General features: G+C 45.2%; 1 protein-coding gene across 1 annotated transcript; it reads left to right on the top strand.

The window, feature by feature from the left end:
• The first annotated feature begins 397 nt into the window (after positions 1-397).
• LOC138634392 (sprouty-related, EVH1 domain-containing protein 2-like) lies at positions 398-23,802 on the top strand. The gene is made up of 6 exons (XM_069721291.1): positions 398-805; positions 13,391-13,583; positions 13,698-13,866; positions 14,466-14,530; positions 22,266-22,424; positions 22,567-23,802. Exons 1-6 carry the CDS (start codon positions 780-782, stop codon positions 23,350-23,352), a joined length of 1,398 nt encoding a protein of 465 aa, XP_069577392.1. The 5' UTR covers positions 398-779; the 3' UTR covers positions 23,353-23,802.

Raw genomic sequence — 23,802 nt, 5'->3', positions numbered from 1 at the left:
AAGGGCCCCCCACGGCTTGCAGCCATCGTGGGCCCTTCACCAAAATGTAGACCGACGTCACCGCTTCCGCCCTGCTCCCCCCCCCCTCCTCCTCCTCCTCCTCCTCTTCCCCCCACCCTCTCTCACTTCTCTCTCTCTCTCTCTCTCGCTCTCTCCCTCCTCCCTCCCCCGGCGTCGTTGGAGCAGCTCGGCCGCCTGCAATCCAACATGGAGTAGAGAGAGATGGGGCTCTAGCGGGGCCACCCCTCGGTAACAACAGCGACGACGCGCTTTTTTACGCACAACTGGAACCGGAGTCGTCGGTGAAAACATGCGCCTTAGGACTTAAAGACGGAGTGTGTGCCTTGTGTGTCCGTGTGTGTGCGTGCGTGTGTGTGTGTGTGTGTGTGTGTGTGTGTGTGTGTGTTTGGGGGGGGGGAGAGAGAGCGAGAGAGAGACAAGAGCTGGATTCGGCTACTAAATTGTCCGTGTAGGCTATCTTACCGAAGGTGATGGGGTATTAAAGTTCTAGTAAAGGGGGGGCATTTGTGATCCACAAGAAACGGGGTGGCTCCGAGGGGTGAAAAAGAGGGAGAAATCAGGAGAAAAAAAAAAAAAAAAAAAAAGAAGACGGAGGCGCAGCCAGTCGAAGGCAAAGCCAAAGAGCCGACACTCGCACAAAGGCGCAGGGGGGATTTATGCGGAATTGGAGACAGAATCGGAGGAGCCACGGCGAAAGAATGACGAGCGAAAAGTATGCAACCGCCTTGGTACATTACTACCTGAGGTGAAACGAGAAAATGATAGAAGAAACACACCCAAACGAGTGAGTACCCTGGCAACAAACCAAAAAAAAAAAAAAAAAAAAAAAGATTTCTGTCCGTCTGTGTCATTTTTCTTTTTTCCTCGCTTCACCCAGTGCCTTACAAGTTGGAGGTGATTTGGGGCAACTTGGCGGAATGTGCAGTCTCAAAACTCTCCCGTGCAAAAAGCTCCTCACCATGTACGTGTTGTGTTTTGTGTTTGTTTTGTATTTTATTCACTTGACTTGATGCTGCTTGTGAAGCAATGCATTGACAGTGCCGTGGAAGGGAAGAGGTCTTTTTTCTTTTTCTTTTTTTTCTTTTTTTTTTTTAGGGCCCCCACCTTTGGTGTAGACTCGGTCTTGAGAAGGCAAAGAGAGAAAGAGGAGCAGTGGGAGGAGGAGGAGGGGAATAAGCGTGGGTGGATCGGAAACATTTTCTGAAAGGATCTGAAGCGAGAGAGCAGGCCCTGTTGCAGCGTAACTTAGAAACTCAAACACGCCCAGCAGTTGCACCTTTTAAAACACACAAACAGCAGCGAGCTCACGCACCTTTTGTTTGTGTTGCTCGGTTTGAAGGGAGGAAGAAAAAAAAAAAGAAGAAAACCCGACGGCGTTCACGGAGGCATTTTCGCCTCGTTCTTTGGTCACATTTGTGTTTGCGCTTCCAACCGAAGGGGGAAGTCTCACAGGATATGAGATATCCGATATGCCTCATCCGCCATCTCTTTCTCAATCGCCCTCATTTGCATAGGCTACCGCGCTCCATTCATAAAAAAAAAAAAAAGACCAATTGTAAAAAGACGACTCGTCCCGAAAATAAATAAATAAATAAATACGCGTGTGTTTCTCTGCGACTGGAGCCGTGCCGTGTCGTGTCGTGTCGTGTCGTCGTGTGTCCGTTGTCTTGTGTCACACACGGACTCGTGGATCGTGCTTTTTTTTTTTTTTTTTTTTTTTTCTCGAAACGCTGCTTGCTTATATGGAGCCGCTCGGTGTGTGTGTGTGTGTGTGTGTGCGTGCGTGCGTGTGCGTGTAGGCCCACAGACATGTTTATATGGCACCCATGGGCCTGTAAGGAAGCGCTCGGAGCTTAGATGTCGCTTTACCGTGAAAGAAGTGGGAGATTAATCTGCATTTACTTCCACCACCGGGCAGGTGGCGGACCGCTGACTAACGTGAATATATCCACGTGAGCGCTACAAAAACCGGGAAGATCGCTGCCTGATAGCCTCCTGGTTGTTGTTTTTGTTTGTTTTAAAGCTAGTATAGCTTTCAGACGAGCCTTTGCAAAAAAAAAATTAAAAAAAAAAAAAAAATCCCATGTGCATAGAGCAGACATGCCGTTCAATTATTGGCTCCCGGTTTGCGTTCGTATTTTGCGTCTGTCCGACTTACACGGGGCTGTGCTCGGTGTGAGACTGCCTGCCTTGCAGATCTGTCCACGGGGGGTGGAAGGGCGAAGGGCACCGGGGGTGGGGAGGGGTGGGGGGTGTTTGCGCTGCGGTGGCGTGACGCCGGCTCATTCATAAAAGCCCTCTAACCTTCAGCGCGTCCCCATTCATGCCTGCTGGCCGCACTCAGCGCCGTAAAAAGCCAGCGTCTGCGTGTCTGTCCCCGGTGGGGGAGACAGAGGCAGGACATGGGAGGGGGGGGGGTTGGGGCACTACCTGCAGCCGTGTAACCAGAAGTCCGTCTCCGCCGCCTTGTACCTTGAGAGACCGTTGGAGAACTTCCTGGAGTCATTTCTCCTGCCTGCTGCATCTTTACGGCCTTGTTCTGAGTCATATGTTTCTGATAAACACTTTTCTTTTCTCGTGGCGTGATGTGCAAATTGAGCCACGCCCACGAAGTGCTCAAGAAGACATGGCCGACTGACATTTAGTTAGAAAAATTCGCCTTGTATGTGCTCTGGTGTTACATTTGACAAGAAATAGCCAAATATAATAATTGTAATTTTCATTTCTCTTGCATTATTGGCTGACAGTTATTTAACCTCATGCTAATAATATATATATATGTATATGTATATATATATATGTCTGTATATATATATATGTGTATATATATATATATATGTATATATATATATATGTATATATATGTGTATATATATATATATATATATATATATATGTATATATATATATATATATATATATATATGTGTGTATATATATATATATATATATATATATATATATATATATATATATATGTATATATATATACGTATATATATGTGTATGTATCCTAAACTCTTGGCTGACAGTTTGTGTCAGTTTGTCTGTTGATGTTCGTCGACTGTCAAAAGACCCCCAACAGCTGCAGATGTATAATCACAGCCTGTGTTAATATGTAAATATAAATAATTTTCATGAAATCGCCTTTCACCGGCCTGTGGCCGCTTGTCTCATCTGAGTTAGCGTGGCCTGCTAACGGTGAGCAGCCTATTGCCCAGCGGAAGAGTATTTTAAGGCTCATTGAACTGCTTTTAAAACACTGATGTGTAAATGCAATTTAGTAACGGCAGAAGAACACTTAATGTTCTTTTAGTTGCAGTGGTATTTTATAGGCATTTGATTTTGCATTTGCACAGTGAATCTCAACAATATCTCTTGACAGATGTGAGCCTCTGTGGCATTTATTTGTGTTTATTTTTGGGAGTACCACGGTGCCCCATACAAAAGCATTTATTGTTTTATTACTGGAAGGAAATAATCAGCTTGTTTGTGTGTTGTAGTTTTCTTATCAGAAGTAAAGGCTGATTGAGGCAATTAAGGCCGTGCCAGGAAACGGGAGACACACCTTTCTACCTTTTGTGTTGGCTTTAGAGGTGCAGCAGTGAAGTATTTATAATTCCCTCTCTTACTTCTTCTGGGTTAATCATACATCTTTTTAGTCAGTAGTTCTTTCGGGTTGTTGTTGGTTTTTTTTGTCCGTGCATGTTGTGGCGATCGTGTCGCATGCCCACATTTAATGCCTCACCTGGTCAGTGGAACAGTCACATTTGATGTGGTCGTTTACTATCAGCAGGCGCACACACGCACACACGCATACGTCGTCTTTGCGAGGGCCTTTTTGTTGGCTACGCGTCCTAAACTAAACTACAACCATCATATCCTCAATTTGGAGCACGCGCCTCTTCGCCCCGTCCTTCTGAGGACATTTATTACCTTTTATAGGAGAACAAGATCTTCCCCGCGCGCACAGAGAGTCACAACACGAGCAGAGGATGTATCGATCCGGTGTGAGCTGCTGCAGGGTCAGCATGTGCCGAGTCAGTATTGGACAGGAGATGCCCGGTGACATTCAGCTAAGGTCAACGTAGCATCGAAACATAATCCATCCCTGAATAAAAAGCACTCATCAATTGGCAAACACAACAGTGGGGAGTTAGCAGGTCTGCCTGTTCCCTCAGCGGGACCGCTCTGTTCCTCACACGCACACACTTTTCAATGTTCACGGCATTTTATATTGAGATTATAGCAAAACCTGACAGATGTGAAATTTCACATTGTGGAAGGAAAAAAAACATTGCAGAAGAATTTATAGAATTGTATTCAAGATGTTTCTCTACCAACAATTGTTCGGAGCGCAAACGCAGCCCTACTCATAGAGCTGCTTCCACATTACACCACCGCACACATATGTAACAATTGTACATTTTGTTGAAGGAATATCTCCGACACTAATAAAAGCAGGTGGACGTTAAGAATTGTAAAAGAAATATTATTTTCCTCAGTTGGCTTTCGCTCTCGTTCTGTGATTTACTACATTTCCCACAATGCAACAAAACTGCCAGAGGCCCTGGATGTGTTGCACTCATGTGTTGGTTGTACATGTGTGAATGTGGGAAGATTGATCCCAGTAGGGGCAAAACTCAAAAAGTTGAGACTTGCCCCCCCCCCCCCCCGCCCCCGCTGACTTCAAAAAGAAACATGTGTTGGAGGCGCATTGCATTCTGGGTTGTCGACTAGCGGTTATAGATTTGCTGCTTTCTTGTGTGATAAGTTTGAGGATCCGATTCCTGGAACATTTTATGTTTATGTTTCAGTCAAAGTCAGCTGTAGGAAACTAGCTTGTCCTTTTGAGTACATAAATGTAACGACAAAGAGAAACTCTTAAGAGGCCTATTTAAAGAAAAATGGGAAGGAAAAAAGGCACGAAAACAGCTGAAATATAACAACAAACAGGAATAAGCAACGCAGTATATTTCAAGAAAGTTACAAAATAGGCACAGTAATTTGTCAGTATTACAGATACATGGATAATTAGCATAACAGGATTTTAGTACCACATTTATCATGCACTTACACACACAAACCAGAGAATATAAACGTGTACTAAATGTCCACAGATGACCTTCCTTTGCAGACCCTTGGCATTTTTTTTTCCTCTCTCTCTCTGTACTCCCCACACACACACACACACACACACACACACACACACACACACACACACACACACACACACAAGCATCATGTGGAACAGATCCTTTTTCACAGTGTTTCCTGTGTTTTACAGAGCAGCTCATCACTGGTTGCTATCCGGAGCCTTTATATAATGGCCCGAGCTGTTTATATCGGCAGGCCAAACAATGGAGCCGGATTGTTTCCCTGTTTTTTTTTTTTACTAATCTCTGCTCATCAGCTGACTGGATGACCAAGATTATAATAGCTGGAGTTTTCATTCACTTCACTGTGTTGTTGTTGTTGTTTTTTTCGCTCCCTTGTCACACCATGTATACAACAATCCACCGGGCCGGTTACTGAAAACGCTTCTCAGCTCTTCGGTGAATGAACCCCGTGAACTCACATTTCCTCAGTTCAGGTTCATACCGAGTTTAACATCGTCGTACCGGGGTGATTGACTTAAAATCAACACAGACTACATTTCGCATGCAGCCATTGTATGTGCTTATGTAGACTACTGTACTGTACGTAATGATCTCTGTTGTTCCTGCTGATTATTCTCTGTACTCTGTCCAAAAAGAGAAGAGACAATCAGGCCAGTAGCTTCCGCCAATGACTATTTTTCTCCATATATGACGGTAATCAAGTTCGGTTTCGTTTCCCATGACGTACCTGGCCAATCATGTATGTTAGAGGTCATTCCCGCAACATACAAGTCAGCCTCAAGTCACGTCTGTCCCGGTTTAAGCGCTCAGCTACACGAAAAGGTTTAAACCCCACTCTCCTAACGTCACTCTGGTATTTTGTTTAAACACAAAGATTCCCAAAAGTTTGACGTAATTTCAGTTGGATACTTATCGGAAAGTCGATGTGTTTCGTGATAAATTAAAAGTATTCCCGCAAAATGCACAACAAGAAAAAGACCACGAGCTATTTAAAACTAACCGCAAGTAGCATCTCGAAACATCGCAGCGCGTCCTGTCTAACAGTAAATATATCAGCATTTTTTAGACCAGGGAAGCCCTCAGAGAACAGACTTCCTAGTGTTCGTTTTGCAAATAATTTTTTAGCTGGTGTGGTGCCCCGGGCTGTCCAATTACAAGATAAACCATTGACATCTGACGGCTTATGTAAACCAGTTCTACCTGATCAAACACACCACGGTCGACGTTGCGGCGGATGTCGATCGCAGAGAGAGAAAAAAGAAGCCCCTCATCAATTACAGTTGACCCTAAAGCGGTAAGTCTTGACAAATCATAAGCGGATATGAGGCATTACGGAGCATTTCGGTTGGCTTTTCGGCCGCCTTTAAGAGGTTTAGAACCAATCAGCTTACTTTCAGTCGAGTTCCTATTTAGATAGAGGGGCTGCAGAGTCACCTGAGGGATGTTTACTGCCTCCGTTGACGCTCCTCTGCATATTAGTGACCTCTCTCATGTCAACTGACACACTCGCTCTCATTCACACCCGCAGCCTTTATAGTCTTGTGCTGCCCAAACACGTGAGCGTTCCATATAACTACAGCTGATTGACAGGAAGCCGATTGAACTTCCCCTCGGGGGGCCTCCAGTGTCAATAGTTGTGAATGAACTCTCTTCACCCTCTCTCTCTCTCTTTGCCTCTGTCTCTGTGACTGAAAGCTGGAAGGAAATAAAAGAGCAGACAGAACAGCATTGTTAGTTTATTCCCCATACTGTATAGGCTGGGTGTGTTTATATAGCGGGTTTTTTTGTGCCTCTCATTCATTGCACATAGTGACCCACCAATGGCACGAGGCACCGTCAGGAGTAACCATCAGTAGCATTTTGGAGATTCAGTGTCTCGCCAAACTTTGATACCGTCACACATTTTACGCCTCCTTCAGTTCCTCCTCCTTCACATGCAATTCAAAGCAGAAACATAAAAACTCCATAGAAGCTGTTTTTCCACACGTCCTTGTTAGATTATAATAAATGGGAAAGAATAACTTAAACTGCACACTCTCAAATCCAAAAGATTGTAAGTCTGTTTTTTTCTTTTATTTAATGACCAACAAAAGGTCCAGAGTGAAAGACCGAGCTCAAACTAAGGCTTCACGTATGCTCATTCAATCCCAGAAGTGAATTAGAAATAAATCAGCAAATCTTCACATTTGAGAAGTATTAAATCGACTGTTTGTTTCTGCACTGTACAGTATGAGGCGTTACTCTCGTCCTTTCACCGGGAGTCTCCGCCTGCGCCGTGAAACACGGTCAGCATTCAATGCATCAGAAGCACAAACCAGTAATGAAATGATCCTGACTACGAAGCGCCTTTCAGTCACTTCCTGCAGACAGAGCATGAGCTGTGTGTCGGGGTGTACAGAGGGTGTGCGTGCGTGCGTGTGCGTGCGTGCGTGTTTGTGTGTGTGTGTGTGTGTGTGTGTGTGGTTCTGTTGATCAGGCACAGGCGTGGCCAGTTATTCCTTATCAGAGGAAGTATAGCCACCCTTATCACACATGGCTGGGCTGCCCTCACTGGCCCTTTTATCTGTCACACATGAGCTGGATTCCAGACCTGATAACCAACCGGCTTCCCATCCCCCTTTTTACTGTTTTATTGCAATATTGTCACACACTGACCACATCGATGTAGTTTTTCATGGTCCAGCTAGCTGTGGAGAACCAATAGCACGCGCTAACAATATGTATGGAAGTATTTTGTGGCGGTTTGATGGTAAGTGCAGACAAACTGCGGAATAAACAATAAAAGACACACAAAAAAAGACAAACAACAGCGACTAATATGAGTTTGCAGTCCACGGCGGTGAACTTCAGCCACGGCTCATTTCCTCATTATGGTGACATCATTACAAGGTGTGGACCAGGCGTAGAAAGAAAAAGTATAGATTGGACTATCTACACACAGAAACCAAGGAGACCTCGGTTACGACCTCGTGTGACAGTTTACAGAGAAAAGGGGGCAGTGTGTTAATTTTAGCGAATACGACAAATGGACGTTTACTTGCACTGTACAGTAGCTGTGTTGCTTGTATTGTGTTTAACGGAACGGACGAGAAAAAAAAAAAAAACCTCTTTTGTTTGGCCAGTCAGCTTATTTTAAGAGAAGAAGCTCTTAAATCCGCTGTAGATTGACCTGACTGGCTAACGTAGTAGCAGGACATTTTCCCTCAGAAGCTCGGTGGAGACCAAAAGAGAGCTAAAGTGGGAATGAGTTGCATAACCGTAATATATCAGTGTCAGGTTTATAGATGGTTTTCCCTGTCTTCAAGCGGCCGAAACATGACTTAAAGCAGATTTAACTGGCATAAAATGCACAGATGACAGTGCTGCATTGTACCCATAGTAACAAGCATGATTCTTCCCCCCAGAATAAAGTACACGAGTAACTGTGAACCCGGAAGTAGAGCGCCTATGTTATTTTGTGTTTGTGGGTGAGGACTGAGAAAGTAAATGCTGCAGCGGGCTCAATGAAACTGTGCATGTTTGCACACCAGGCTGTTGGATTTGGTGCTGTGAGTAATTGTCACGATTCCTGCTGCACTGCTAGTCAAACAAAAAAACGACCGGCTACCAACTGCAGCGTAATGTCGTTCTGGAGAAGTAAAAGCCAGACACGCCCCGCACCTTTGACCCGGCCACTCCCGATAAAATTGGAAAGGGATGTGATACATCAATTTCCCTTTTGCTTATCAGTGACGTGCGACTCCAAACTGAGTCATATCATGACCTTGGACGCACTATTTTACATCTCCTATCCCCACCTAAAAGACACTTTGTAAACGGGCTCGCAGCCCAAAAAACTGTGACACGGGTTCATTGTAAATCACCCGGAGCACACGTTGTTGGTTTGGTTTTGGTTCAAATGTTTGGCAGCCATAATGTTTTGCGTCGTGTGCTGCATTTTGAAATCTTCACAAATAGGTGACTACAAACGGCACATCGACCGCTTTTTCTCAAAGTGGCCGTCACAGTCCGTTTTCAGCACCAGTTCCTCGTGCAACATTCGTGTGGACCGAATTAGATTCACAGTTCCTAAATGTGCGTGTGTGTGTGTGTGTGTGTGTGTGTGCGCGCGTGTGTGTGTGTGTGTGTGTGTATTTCTGTGTGTGTATTTGTGCCAGAATGTGTGGTCACTCCCAAGTGTATTAAAGTAGCGCGTTGCTGCTGGTTGTGGCTGTCTGTGTTCCAACCACAGATTACAGGGCCTGTCGGCAGACGGGGCTCTAAACATGGGTCACAAGACAGCCCAAAATGTGACAAGTTCATCTCAGAGAGCTGATAGCCGGTATCGTGTATCTTAAGGCACATGTGCTTATATAGCGCAGAATTTGCTGTTATTTCTGTATGTGGGTGGCCTGGAAGTGTGGTTCCGTATGTGAACGTGTCATACGTTGTGTTGGAGTCATGTTGGAACCGCTGCGGTGCTTTAATCTTAAAGCAGCAGCATGGACTTTCAAACTAAAAAAAAAAAAAAACGTTTTCACTTTAAGAGGCAGAAATAATCTCTTTTGGTCGGATGATATCTAAAATTATGTGTTTTTGCAAGCTGTGCAATGTTCGAAATACTCAAAATAATACACCGCCTAAATACAAATTATGACTCTTTTTCTGTGTCCAACTACAATATTTGTTGTCAGATAATGCTAAATGGTTAGCATACTTGACAAATTTATAGAGTGTTTAGCCTTAAACACCGAGTTGATTTATAACTGGTTCGAACCAAGTCGTTAAATCCCTTTCATTTCTTTACCCTCCATCATGCAAAGACTTCAGCTTTGAACCAATATGAAACTGATGAGAGCATAAATGCGCCGTTAGACCGGAAGCCAGTAATCGTGCATAAACGTTTATTTAGTTCCAGTCTGCAGAACATCTACAGAAGTCCAACATGTAGACATACAATTACGTTCATGAATTATTAGAAATATTCATTTATCTGTTGTCTACCCGACCTGTCTAATTAGTTTTAGCTGTTTGAGTGTCTCACCAGCAGCTGTAAGATAGTTTTCTCGTCGGACCTTTTAGGTGTCGGTGTAAATATAAGTAGGTCATTAACATTCATTTCCTGTTGTTTCTTTTTAAGTTTTAAGTTTTTCTGCTTACGGCTGTCGTGGTTTGACAAATGAAATGATATCTGCCTTCAGACTGCGATGCTAAAGCGCCAGTCTGCCAGTGACAATATTGAATCTCTAATAGCCTTAATTTTGTATAATTCATTTAGCAATACTTGGAAAGTGGATTTTGACGAGTGTGTCTTTAATGTCCTAACAAACCTTTAATGTTTAAATGGGAAGGTCTTGTTTGATCAAGTGTGTGTGTGTGTGTGTGTGTGTGTGTGTGTGTGTGTGTGTGTGTGTGTGTGTGTGTGTGTGTGTGTGTGTGTGTGTGTGTGTGTGTGTGTGTGTGTGTGTGTGTGTGTGTGTGTGTGTGTGAGTGACTGATACATAAGCACATACGTTGTGGGTGAATCTGCGGTTGCTTTTCTGCAGGGACTGTTTGTCTGCTGTCACCCAGTCAGTCTATCATTCAGTAAGTTTTATGAATGTGTGTGGGTGGGAGCCGGTGAACCAGTTTTGCCACCTGTGTGTGTGTGTGTGTGTGTGTGTGTGTGTGTGTGTGTGTGTGTGTGTGTGTGTGTGTGTGTGTGTGTGTGTGTGTGTGTGTGTGTGTGTGTGTGTGTGTGTGTGTGTGTGGGTTGGGACTGTCTGTGAGCTAATTATACAACAACACCTCTCTCATTCACTCCCACTCTGCCTCGCTTTCTCCCTCCCTCCATCTCTCTTTCAATTTTATGTTTCTCTTGCTCTCTTCGTACCTCTCTTCGCCCCCCCCCTCCCTCCCACACACACACACACACACACACACACACACACACACACACACACACACACACACACACACACACACACACACACACACACAGAGAGAGAGCAGCATCGATAGAATATACAGAGGTACATCCTGTTATTGTCAGATCATTCATGCGGATTGCGAGCATGCTCATTGTGTCCCTGTGAGGGTGGTGGCTGTCATGCTAATGCTTGAGAATGTCTCGTATTTTGCCATTCAACCTCCAGCGTATTGTCTCCCGTCTCCGTGTTGTTGTTGTTGTTGTTTTTTTTTGTCGTGTATTGTTTTTGCGCCGCTTTATAGACTAAACTGTCGCTGCATTATCTGCGGGCTTGTGTGACGCGTGTCTGATCGAGGCTTTCAATCTACTGTTGTCTCATCTGAGCGGTGTGTAGTTGGGATAAGATCGCTCTAGGTTTCAGCAAAAAAAAAAGGTGTGTGAATGGTTTCTAACGAGGCTGCAATCCTTCATCTGTTCATGTTTTCTTGTTTGAGTCATTATTAATTAGTGTAACCTGACTGTAATAGGATTTTTCAGCTAATATCGCTCTTGATAATTGAGAACTTTCCAAGAAATGTACAGATTGTGACCGTTTCCAAACGTATCTTTCTGTTCTGCAGTATTTTTTTTTTTTTTTTTGTCACTTATTGGCTGACATATTTGATGCCATCAATATATCTGCTGTGAGCTAACATGGATTTATCACTGAAGCACTAAAAATCAATCTCAAAAATAGTGGAGAAAAAAAAAATTGAATGAGGGCATCTTCAGTTTGTATATTTTGTTGTATTTATAGTGATGACAAAGTCCCTGTCAGGAATCAAACTGGAAAGAGTTCTGATTTATTTTGTTGTAACTCTTAACATATTTGTCTCCTTTTTCTTTTTTTTTTTGTTAATCACGTGCACCTCCTCCAAAACTGGGATGAAATCAATTTTTGGTTATATAATGATCTTCTCATGAAGAAATTCTGTTCTTGAGGAAGTTCTGAGAACAAGCAGCAAGAACACAAGACCGAGCTGCATTTACATCAAAGTTTGAGGTTGTGTGTGTGTGTGTGTGTGTGTGTGTGTGTGTGTGTGTGTGTGTGTGTGTGTGCGCGTGTGCGTGTGTGTGTGTTTTCAAGCTGACTTGTCCTGGTGCAACACCTCCCACGTCAGCCCGGCGAGGACCAGGCAAAGTCGTGACTTGCGACGCCCTCCAACAGTCTGCCAGCGTGTGAATCCAGCTCTATAACCAAATGCTGTGGCATTAACACAAATTAAGACAAGTTTGAGTTTACAGGATTGTCAATTTTCACGAGCTGAAGTCACGTTGAAATGTTAGTTTGCTGTCTGAAGAGGAATGTTTGAAACACATAGGGGGGGAATAAAAATGCTGCTTTTTGATTTTTTTTTTTTTTAAACTAAAAACTTTCCTTCGTTTCCCTGTGGTCGAAAAATTCTTTGTATTCATATGAAAAGTTTGCGTTGGACTTATTGATATAGTCTTTTTCTTTTCACGTCTTTTGGTTTCAATTTGGAAGGAAGTGCTTGTTTCTTTGCATTTGACATTTTAACCACATGCAGGCTCACTAGACCGTACTGTAACGAAACAAGAATCTGATCATGACATTGGATAGATTTACTTTTAATATCAGTTTAGCCGTTTGCCTCGTGTTGTCAGAAGGAGTTGGAGTTTTTTTTGTTTTTTTTTTTTTGCAACCAGAAAATCTTGCTGAGGTTGTTACGCTCCTAAATATAGATTGAAACCTCCTTTGCTTTTGTGAAGGCATTAAAGATTAGCTGCCGCCTTAATTGGCATAGCATGTAGATAATAGGTAGAAAGCATTTTGAAATTGAGTTCTGAGGAAATTAGATGCAGCAACAACAAATACTGCTGCTGGTATTTCGGCTGCGGTGACGACTCAATCGATCAGAGCATTTGACGACAGAAATAAGAAATGTTTACTGAAAAGTTAGGTTATTAAGGTTAAGATTCCTCTGAAAACTATAGTGACATTTTCACAAATGGTGTTTTTTTTGTGTTTGTTTTTTAACCTAAAGAGTTTAACTGTGCAGCTGCAGAAATACTTTCTTTCTCCGAAAACATGAATTTCTTACACATGCATGTGTAAGAAGTACTAAACCCACATTATTCACTTAATTGGAAGATGTTTTCAATCCCAGTAGCATTCTGTTCTCCATATATTGGACATATAAATGCTTTAAATGAAAATTTACTTTAAGTTTAAGTGTCGTCTCGAACGCCCATCAGTTGAAATTATTCTGACACCTATAAAAAAAAAAAAAAACTAAAAAAAACTACTGTATACATTTGCTGTAGTCGTTCTAATAATTCTTGTATTTTTCTGTGTATCCAGTGACAGCTACATCGTGCGTGTGAAAGCGGTGGTGATGACGCGGGACGACTCGAGCGGCGGCTGGCTGGCTCAGGACGGGGGAGCTCTGAGCAGGGTGGGAGTGTGCCGCTTCCTGCCGACGGAGTTGGCGCCCGTGTCGGGCTCCGGCAGCTCCCAGTTCATCATCCGCGGCGAGCGGCTGCGCGACAAACAGGTAAAACACGCAAAAAACAAAAAAAAAAAAAAAAGCACGCCGAACGTCATTCAAAGTTCAGCAATTGGAAAACGTACTACCTTTTTTTTTTTCTGATTGGCTGCCGTGATTCAGGTGATCCTGGACTGTCCGCTGAGGAAGGATCTGGTGTACACCATAGCGACGCCCACGTTTCACCATTGGAAGGTGGAGGACAGGAGGTGTGGCCTGTCCTTCCAGAGTCCAGCTGACGCCCGGGCGTTTGACCGAGGGGTACGGAAAGCCATAGAGGACCTCGCCGAAGGTACGACGAGCCGTAGAGTCGAACAGTTGGTCACAGTTGGGAGAGAAGGTCGTGCAAACGCACGAGGTCCCTGTCACGACTAAAACATTTTCAGAGTTCTTGCAAGAGAGATTTTGCGCATTAACGATAGAATTACCCGACTAATTGACGAATAAGATGTTCAGTAATTGGTGCCGAGAAGATTAAAAGCACGACGCAACCCACAGGTAAAACCAGTTAGTCCTGGTGAGGACATGAATGAAAGAGGGGAAACATGAATCTCTTTATTCATTTTGAAGGGTTTTGATGTACGTGGAAGTTATTAAAAGGGAGACCAGAAAGTTATCAACGCATGTGACCAGTTCACTGTACGTGAATATCAAACGACTGGAGGCGCGTCACGGTGTGTGTGATCATTCTGGTTACAGACTAATTCATGTGACAACTGTAGGAAAAGATTAAAGTGATGAATTCTGCTCCGGCTTCACTGAAAATTACCGGGAGACTTCACAGATGCACGAGGAAATCTTTTTCAGATTCAGACTAAATTGAGGTTTACTCCAGCAGGATGTTGATGACGGATGTTTGTGTAAATGAAGGGTTTCTGTTTCCCTCTGTAGGCTCCACAACCTCCTCTACAGCACTCCAGAACGAGGGCGAGCTGGGTGACGACGACGTCTTTACTGTAAGCACGTTTCTCATGTTCATTAACTATGCAAATCAGACTCATGGGTTATAGAGCGCTGTGGGTTTTTTTTTTCTTTTTACTACAACAATGATTTCCTCATTCGTCGTTGAAGCTGCTAAAAACCTCTCTTACAAAATAGCGTTTCGGTCTCTTGGATATTTGATGAAGACAGTCTGAAGAGCGTTGCTCTTAAATCATTTTCCAAGCAAAGCTTTCTATTCATGTTTTGTTTTTTTTCTCTCAGTGAAATCTTGAGCATTTAAAGGAACAATGCAAAGTTTAATGGCGTCTAGCGGTGAAGCATCTTAAGAGAATTTACAGCGGCCACGAAACACGTGACGGGCCGTCTCTAGAGCCGGTGTGTTTGGTTTGTCCCTTCTGGGTTACCGTAGAAACGGGCTACTTGAACATTGGCATGCTCTGTGGCACCAGCTCCCCGTGTCGATATGGAGGACTCACTCACTCCGTGGTGACGAAAACACAACAGTTCTTAGTTTGAGGTGATTACACGCTATTAAAAACACGATTATGAACATTATATTCAATTTCTGCCATAATAATGTGTAATCTAGCACACTGAACCGTTTAGGTTTATCACACAGAAGTAGGCAGCCGTTGGTGATGTTGCGTTGAAGACGACTCCACAGGTTGTCCCTCCTCTGCGTCGGGTCGGGTTGACTCTTGACTCCACTTTCCCAGGTCACCATTTGGTCGACTTGAGTCTCAACTCGCAAAGACATGCTGCAAAACAAAAAAAACCGTGCCTTGAAAAACACACACAGCGCTGCATTGGTTAAGTGAGACAATTCAAATACGTGAATGAGTAGTTCGGCTTTTTGGACACCAAAACACTGCAGAATATTTAATACTGTGAGAAATGCATTTCTCTTACGATCATTTTTTTCCAGGTTTGCGTGCCTGTTAGATGACTTGGTAAAAGTGAACAGTGTATTTCTACTGTTTAAGTCACGTTTGGTGCAACAAAAAGATAAAATAATTACAGCTGTGATAGCTTCCCAGATAAATAAATAAATAAATAAATAATCCTTGTCTGCGAGTGATATCAACGTTTGTGCCGTGTTTGGGCATTTGATAAGCCTTTATACACACAATTAAAAAAGTGGACTTCCTGGATCAGATTTCATGTCTTTCCAGTACTTTAAACAACACGCCCCGTATAACGCAGCCTCCAGTGTTGTTTTAACGCAGGCCGGCCTGCTTTCGGTCTGAATGGCTGCTGAGGTGTAGACTCAAGTCTTAGCAGTCAAAGTCTGCATCTAAACACCCTCGGGAGTTTGTCGCTGAAATGGAATTACTGACAAGTAAAAGGAGTGAAGGACACCCTGATTGACTCTGCTGCCATCAAAACAAAACAAAAAAGAAAATTCTCTCAAGACTTCCTTTCATCCATCAAACAAAAAGTATTTCCGCTCAGGACTTCACTTAGTGCTCCCAGCCTGTCTCGGATGTATACCTGCCACTGTGTGTGTGTGTGTGTGTGTGTGTGTGTGTGTGTGTGTGTGTGTGTGTGTGTGTGTGTGTGTCAGGGCCTCTCTACCTTAAGGTAGCATGGAGACCCCTCCTGCCCCCCCCCCCCCACCCATTTACCCCGGCGCTGTAACCTGACACCACGACCAGCAGGCAGGGTCACAAGGTCACTTCCTGTATTCCACCGACTCCCTCTCTCCTGATGACCCCCCCGCCCCCTCACCCCACTCCCTCCCTCGCTCCCTCCCTCGCCTCTTCCCCCCCCCCCCCCGGTTTGAAAAAGAGAGCACAGCCACCAAAACTAGCAGCTGTTTCCCAGCTTAGTGCAGGGCCAGTGATTTACGAGAGGAAGTGCCTCGTGGTTCATCTTTGACTCGAGCTGTCTGTGAGGGCCAAGACTAATAGGTGCTCTGCTGGGAGCGTACAGCCACCACGGAGACGACGCATACAAACACACGAGGAAGGAGGGAGGGGGGGAGGGAGGGAGGGAGGGGGGGGGTCAGCGCTGTCAGAGGGTGGAGCAAAATCCCTGAAATGGAACAGCGGGTTTTCAGGAACATTGAGGGCTTTCAGTGCAACAGATCCAAAGCAATTCATTTAAAAAAATTAATAAATTTAAAAAAAAATTTAAAAAAAATCGACATTATTTAAAAAAAATAAAATAAAGACTCCAAAATCTCACATCCATTTCAGGTGAAACTCGTTGACTCGCATAATAGTGAGATAGCCTCGATCCATTTCTCTTGCAGCCCAACACACTGATTTAAGCACAAGGCTCACCCTGTTCGGTGTATGAGTCCTATTAGCAAGAACAGAGGCCGACTGAAGAAAAATTCTTCACGGCTTCATTTCTGCTTTTAAAATCTGTATTTCAACGCACCACAAGATTAGAGCTAACGGTCAGGAAATGCCGTCTGCACGAGAACAATCACCAGTTTGTCGTCTGTATTTGTAATACAAAACAGAAAGAAGAGTGGAAAGGCAGAAAACTAGCCAACAGTCCACGTTTAAACGGTCTCCTTTGCACACTGAGATGCCAATTTATTAGGGACATCTAGCTCGTGCAGTCCAGCGATAAATCCCACCTTCACGAAGGTCATATCGTTTTAGATTTTGAGCAGTTTGTGGAGATTTTAATTGTATTGTGTTCCAGTGACGGGTGTTTCTATTATTTTGTCCTCGGTTCAGTTGCCAGTCAGAGAACTCTCTTCAGATTTGTTCTACTGTTAAAGATGAAACTCGTCTCCAACGAAGCGCGCGGGTTTCAGGTCCGGTTAGAGTTGTATATATATATATATTTTTTTTTTAAATGTAATTAATTTTAAAATCTATGTCTGTGCCACTTGTCTACATCCAGGCGTGTCAGCTGTTTCAACACATTCACAATGCCCAACGGGAACAAAAATAAGTGTGTCGCTAACAGCCAGTAATGGATTAGATCAGCGGTTACCAAACAATGGCACGTGTACCTCTGGTGGTACCCACGGCTCCACCTTGTGGTGAACAGGAGCCTTGTTTAAAGGCTGAATAATTGCACTCCAATTGGCCCGAGTCCAGTCAGTTATTACATGGAAAAAAAAAAAAATGTTTTTAATTTGTAAAATTTGTTTGTTTTTTTAGAAATACAATTTGCCTGTGCTTTAGCCACAGGGGGCGACGTCACGTCTGACAACGCTAACTTTAGCTCGATGTGCTCTTGGCTCCGTCGATTTTTAGCAAGCGGGATGAGGGCACTTTTAGAAACGGCTCCAAGGTCCAAAAAACAGTAAGAGAGGTCAGACAGGAGTCAGAAGTTGTCACCTGCAGTAACAAGTGCTACTTGGGGCAAATTAGGGTTAGGTGGTCTGAAAAGTCCCAGAATCTCTGAATTAGACCAAGAAAATGAGATCGGGTTCATTCTCGTGTTAAAGAAGCAGATACGTGTTGGGTTTTGGTTTTAGTTTCACACGTGTGCTAAAAACAGGAAAAAAAAAAAAAAGTTATGAGCCATAGTCAGCCACAGACAATCACACTACGAGATTTATGACTGAATACGGGCATGAGTAATTGCAGCCTGAATTTGCCTTCCTCCCAATAATGTATTCTAAAGGAGCGACATCTCCTCTGAATGAATAACCAGCAGTGAAATTTAACAGCGATGACTAATGACTAAAACCGCAGGTTAATCACCATGTGATACAGCGATGGGTTCAGCACTGCTCGTGTTCCCCTCAGCTCTGCGTTAATGACCTTTCCTAAAGTTAAAGCGGCGGCGGCGGCGTTTGCGGGGTTTGCGGGGCGGGCAGTCGGGGGGGGGGGGAAATGCTGCAGCAGATTTACAGCCTTCAGGGGGGGGGGAACGAGGGGAGGACGGGTGGAGGGCGCTGTGAGAAGGGGGAGGCTGGGGTGGGGAGGGTGGAGGTAGGATGGACATACTTCCCTAAATTATTCCTCGTTCGCCAAACCTAAACTCAACCCAACCCTTCCTCTGTCCCTCCCTTCGGCACGTCTCCTCTCTGTCTCTATTTTGGCTCATTCACAACAGGGGGAGTGAAAGCTATTGAAGCAATTCTGGGCTCATCCCAGGAGAGCGAGACGGGCCTGTTGAAGGATGAATCCTCCCGAGCTTTGAGTCGGGACATGTTTTGTGTCAGAAAATAACTTGAAATGCCCTCTGTCCAGCCTTGGACCAGAATATATAAAGAGAGGATGTCCAGAAATATAGCCCCCCCCCACACACACACCACCACCACCACCACCCCCACTTCCCCCCCCCCCACCTCCAACTCCTCCTTTGTCTCCCCCCCCCCCCCCCCGTCCTCTTGTGCCGTTTGGAGCTCGCAGCAGAAAGTCTGGTCTGTGTTTTGAATTAGTTTCAGCCGTGGAGGCCAGAGTCGGACCGGTTCTAAACCTTATCGCCCTCCCCTCCCCTCCCTCCCCACCACCCCCACCCCACCACCACCACCACCACCACCACCACTACCACCAGTAATGGCTTCTCCAGGGGGGCGGGGCCTGGAGCGGAGGCAGCATGTTATGTTATTTTTGGCCGGCTGCTCTGAGGGCTTTGTAAGAAAGCTGGGGGAAATTCTCAGCATGGCGGTATCCATGTGGGGAGCAGGATATAATAGGGATCGCTTCAGCAGACAGACAGAAACACACACACACACACACACACACACACACACACACACACACACACACACACACACACACACACACACACACACACGCACGCGCACGCGCACCAGATCCGGGTCATATAACTCAGGCGAATAATTTGTTGTGTTGGTTTTGTGCTTGTTGGGGTGCCAGATTTTGGAGTAAAACTATTGGGCAGTTTGATATAAAGTTTGAGAATAAGTTTGTTGGGAATCCCGGAGAGGTTGATATGTTATCTGCAAATGAGCTTTGTTCACACAGCAATAAAGTCTCTACAGTTCTGTTTGGACTGATTGAAGTTGGACTCCCGTTTAATCAGTGTGAGAAACCCTCTTGCTGGTTTTTGTTTCGACCCTCATAATGTGGCACGGATTTGCGAAAGGCCTGCGAGGGGAAAAAGACGTGGAAGCATTTGAAAGTAATTTAAGATGAATGCACCTTGTTTGATTGAATGACCTTCTTTTGTTTTTTTGCATTTTCATTTTTGGCTCAGCATTTTGAAGGAATGTAATGTTGGTGTTTCTGTCTGTCGATCCACCATTTTGCTCCAGACCGAGTTATCTCACCCGGATCTGTTCGCATTAAATCAAATATGTAAACATTCATAACGTCTAACGACTTTGGGTGATCCCCTGGATTTTTAGAGGCACCGCGAGGTTAATGTTGGTGGGTTCGCGTGATATTTATCAACAACTGTTGCATGAATTGGCCTAAAAGTGCGACCATCAGGTCAAAATTTAAACTAGTTTACAAAAATAGCAGCAAAACTAATGACATGATTAGACTCGGGTGTATTGTGGAGCTATTTGGTGCCATTTAGCAAACATATGCTGCGTTCAGGTTGTCCACGACAACAAAACTCCAGAGTGGACAAGAGGACAATGCAGCAACAGTTTTACATGCTTGAGCATCATGTTAGCAATGTTATTGTGGGCATGCTGCCATGCTAGCCTTCAGCTCAAAGCCCTTGTGCACAAAACCACCAGCATGACTCTATAAACCCATACACACACTGTACACAGGAAGCAGTCTGGGCTTCATTGTTTTTGCTCAAGGACGCTACAACATGTGTCCAGGAAGACAGGAGTTCCTACCATTAATCGCTATCCGCCGAGCTGCGGCCGCCCCTCTCTGAGGCACGGGTTTCCTTTTGTCTTTCCAGTAAACGTCCAACAGAACTGGGAACATTTGAATAGCTGGAATCAAACCTATCTCATCTGTTTTGTGCTTGTCAAGTGGATTTTCTTTTTTTTCTTTTTTTCATGATATGAAATCACATCAGCAGGGGGAAAAAAAGGAAGCTCGGAAATCTCCCAGCTGTTGCAGACTGCTAAAACAACATCCATATCCAAACTTTTCTTTGGTGGATAAGCTGTTGACGTCTTGTGACCATGTGGGACGAAAAGCAAGAGAATCATTTCAAGCATAACTCAGTTGTGCAAAAAAAAAAAAAAAAAAATGGTGCTTTTTTTTTTTTTTCTTCTTTTCCAAACTATCTCCAACTTTTTCTTCTCACACAAAACCACCTGCACACTTTTCAATAAGCCAAACGCATCCATGATATCTCCTCCACATTCGCTCATATTTCCCAGATGACATGATGAGACAGGAGGAGTCCCGACCTGCCAATCAGCTGGTGCCCAAAGAGGCTGACCCCCATCGTGCCTGTCTGAAATCTGTCTTGTCTGAGCTCTGCACGGCAGCGGCCTGACCATCTTTTGTCTGGCCAAGGTTTGAGTTGGAGAGGAGCCCTGACAGCCTTCAGCGGAGTGGAGACAGGATACCGTTCACACACACACACACACACACACACACACACACACACACACACACACACACACACACACACACACACACACACACACGGAGAGTGGTGGAAAACGGAGAAGGAAAGGTGGAATGTGGAGAAAGTGCGATTGAAGGGAGGAGGACAGGTTGTTGGGGGGGGGGGGGGAGTGAAGAGGAGGAGGAGGAGAAGACGAAGAGGAGAGGCCAAAAAAGGTGAAACTTGGGATTCTGTGTGTGCAGAATACTGAAAGTCCTTCTATCAGGTTAATACCACCGACTTAAACAAAATCCTGTTCAAGGATGTTTGTGTCTCCCCTTTACAACCAAAGTGGATTTAGCGGGTGAAGGTGCCAGGAGGTGTTTTGGATTTCAGATTTTCACACACACACACACACACACACACACACACACACACACACACACACACACACACACACACACACACACACACACACACACACACACACACACACACACAGTTTGCAGTTATAAAAAGACTTAATGCATCCGTCAATACAAAGCATTAATAAGTCTTCCGTGAAGGTTTTGAAACCATTCAGAGACGTCCCAATATTTTGTCCACCCCATTTATGTCAAATGAGGTTAGGAGGAATATTATTGCTCGGTCAGATGGAGTCCTTAATAGTTCTTACTGCATGAGGCAAAGAATAACTGCTCGACTATCCAGATGTCAGATGCAGTGACGTCCCTTGGCGTTTAAGTCACCACGGCAACCCTCTTAACCCTCCTGTCGTCCTCGGGTCAAAATGACCCGCAGCTGTGTTCAACCAAGTTCTATTTCATTTCTATATTTTTTTATATTTTTTGGCATCATTGGTCATCGTTCTGTAAAGAAACCCTCACAGCCTCCTCGTCACCAATGATCCCCAAAAAAATATGAAAATCAAATAGCATTTGGTTGAACACAGCTGCGGGTCATTTTGACCCGAGGACAACGGGAGGGTTAACTAGAAATGCTAACGGATAACTTATTATCGTACCGATGTATGTGTATAATTGTTATTTTTAGCTTTGATGAGTACTACAAGGTTTTGTTTCTAACGGATACTTCGTGGCACATGTTGTTTCTGAAAGTTTACCTCAACACGCAGCGATCCAAACGCGGATCAAGCGGCCCGAACAACAGAGCTCACGCTTCCTGTTTTTCCAATCAGCGCTGCGCCGAGGCTTCCTGTTTTTGTTTGTCCAATCACGGTGTACTCTCTCTCTCTCTCTCTCTCTCGAACTGTTTGTTTGGCGTTTGTTTGACAGCAGCGTTTTAAGGCCGCATCCTGTGTTTGTTTGTCCCCTTCAGAACACCACGGACAGCTCATCCAACTCCTCCCAGAAGCTGGAGACCTCTCTGCAGCCGCTCGAGTCCTCGCCCCTTCCGCAGAGGCACAAGTGCATGCTGGGACATCGCCACGACCTCCACGACCCCTACCGGCTCTCAGACCACTACTACTTAGACCCGGTGAGACACAGACAGCATTTGGTTGTCACGCAGCAACGCCAAGAGGTGTGGGACAAAGTTTCACATCTTCTGTGTTGATTACATTGAAAGAAAGTTTCGAAACAGATGTCGTGACTGAGTTTCGTCCTGTTTTTCTGTTCAGCCGTTGTCCCGGATACCCCGCCATGTCACCTTCGAGGACGAAGAAATCGTCCGCATCAACCCTCGGGAGCGCAGCTGGGAGCGAACCACCGATCTTCACCATGGGAGACATTTGGATCGGTCCTGCTTCACCGGCTACGAGGACTACCGGCACGCGACCGTGCGTGACAAATTCATCCAAATGGACGAGAATGAGTCCTACGTTCAGTTCGCCAAGACGGAGGCCCAGAAGCACGACTACACCTACCCGCTGGAACCGTGCCTGTCGCCCTCAGACTCCGACCCCGCCCTCGGACCCTTGACCAGTAAGGGCCACAGCGGCTCGTTTCGCCACGGCTTCTCCTCCGTGGTCTCCACCCAGCCTCGCTCCTTTCTCCCGAGCTCCTCCCCGTCCACCAACGGCGGGAAGGGGCAGAAGGACGACGGGACGGAGCGCGGCCAGTGCGAGCACTGCGGCGAGGCCTTTTACGTCTCCGACAACCGGAGAGGCCGGTGCCAGGATGCCCCGGACCCCGTGCGGGCGTGCATCCGGCGGGTCAGCTGCATGGTGCTGGCGGACACCATGCTCTACCACTGCATGTCCGACCCGGAGGGGGACTACTCGGACCCCTGCTCCTGCGACGGGGGCGAGGGCAGCGGGGGAGGCCGCCTCGGCACGCGCTGGTTAGCTCTGCTGGGCCTGTCGCTGGTGGCGCCCTGCCTCTGCCTCTACCCGCCTCTCCACGCTTGCCACCGGGCGGGGCTGGCGTGCGGCTGCTGCGGGGGCCGACACAAGGCCCTGAGCTGAGCCGCCGGGTTCGGAAAAGAAAACGACCCGACGACCCGACGCAAGCACAGGGAAAGGGAAGGATGGGGAAACACGCAGAAGGGACAAGTGGTCATGGCTGCTCACTCTCTTGCCTTGGTTTTCTCTGGGTTTCTCTACAAATTCCAGACACTGAAATAAGCCAAAAAAACAGTTGGTGCATTTTCTGAACGGCCTGGGAAGATAAGCTCCCCCTTACGGCAGACAGTTCTCGCAGCTCTCCACGTGGCCATTTCATGCTCTGTTTCTACTGAGAGCACTCTTTTTCAGGGGGCCTTTTTTTTTTTTTTTTTTTTTTTTTTTTTTATAGCTGACCTATATGTCATGTATCACATATGCAGGTACTTTATATTGTTATATTTGTACACTGACTCGGCGTCAAAGAACTTGAATTGTTTCTTTGTTGTATTTCTCTCTCTCTCTCTCTCTCTC

Source organism: Brachyistius frenatus, unplaced genomic scaffold, assembly GCF_029030835.1.
Source record: "Brachyistius frenatus isolate BFR_SWC_R1_liver_20210118 unplaced genomic scaffold, ASM2903083v1 Contig_260, whole genome shotgun sequence".
NCBI classification, from domain to species: domain Eukaryota; kingdom Metazoa; phylum Chordata; class Actinopteri; family Embiotocidae; genus Brachyistius; species Brachyistius frenatus.
This window is presented reverse-complemented; position numbering and strand designations above follow the sequence as displayed.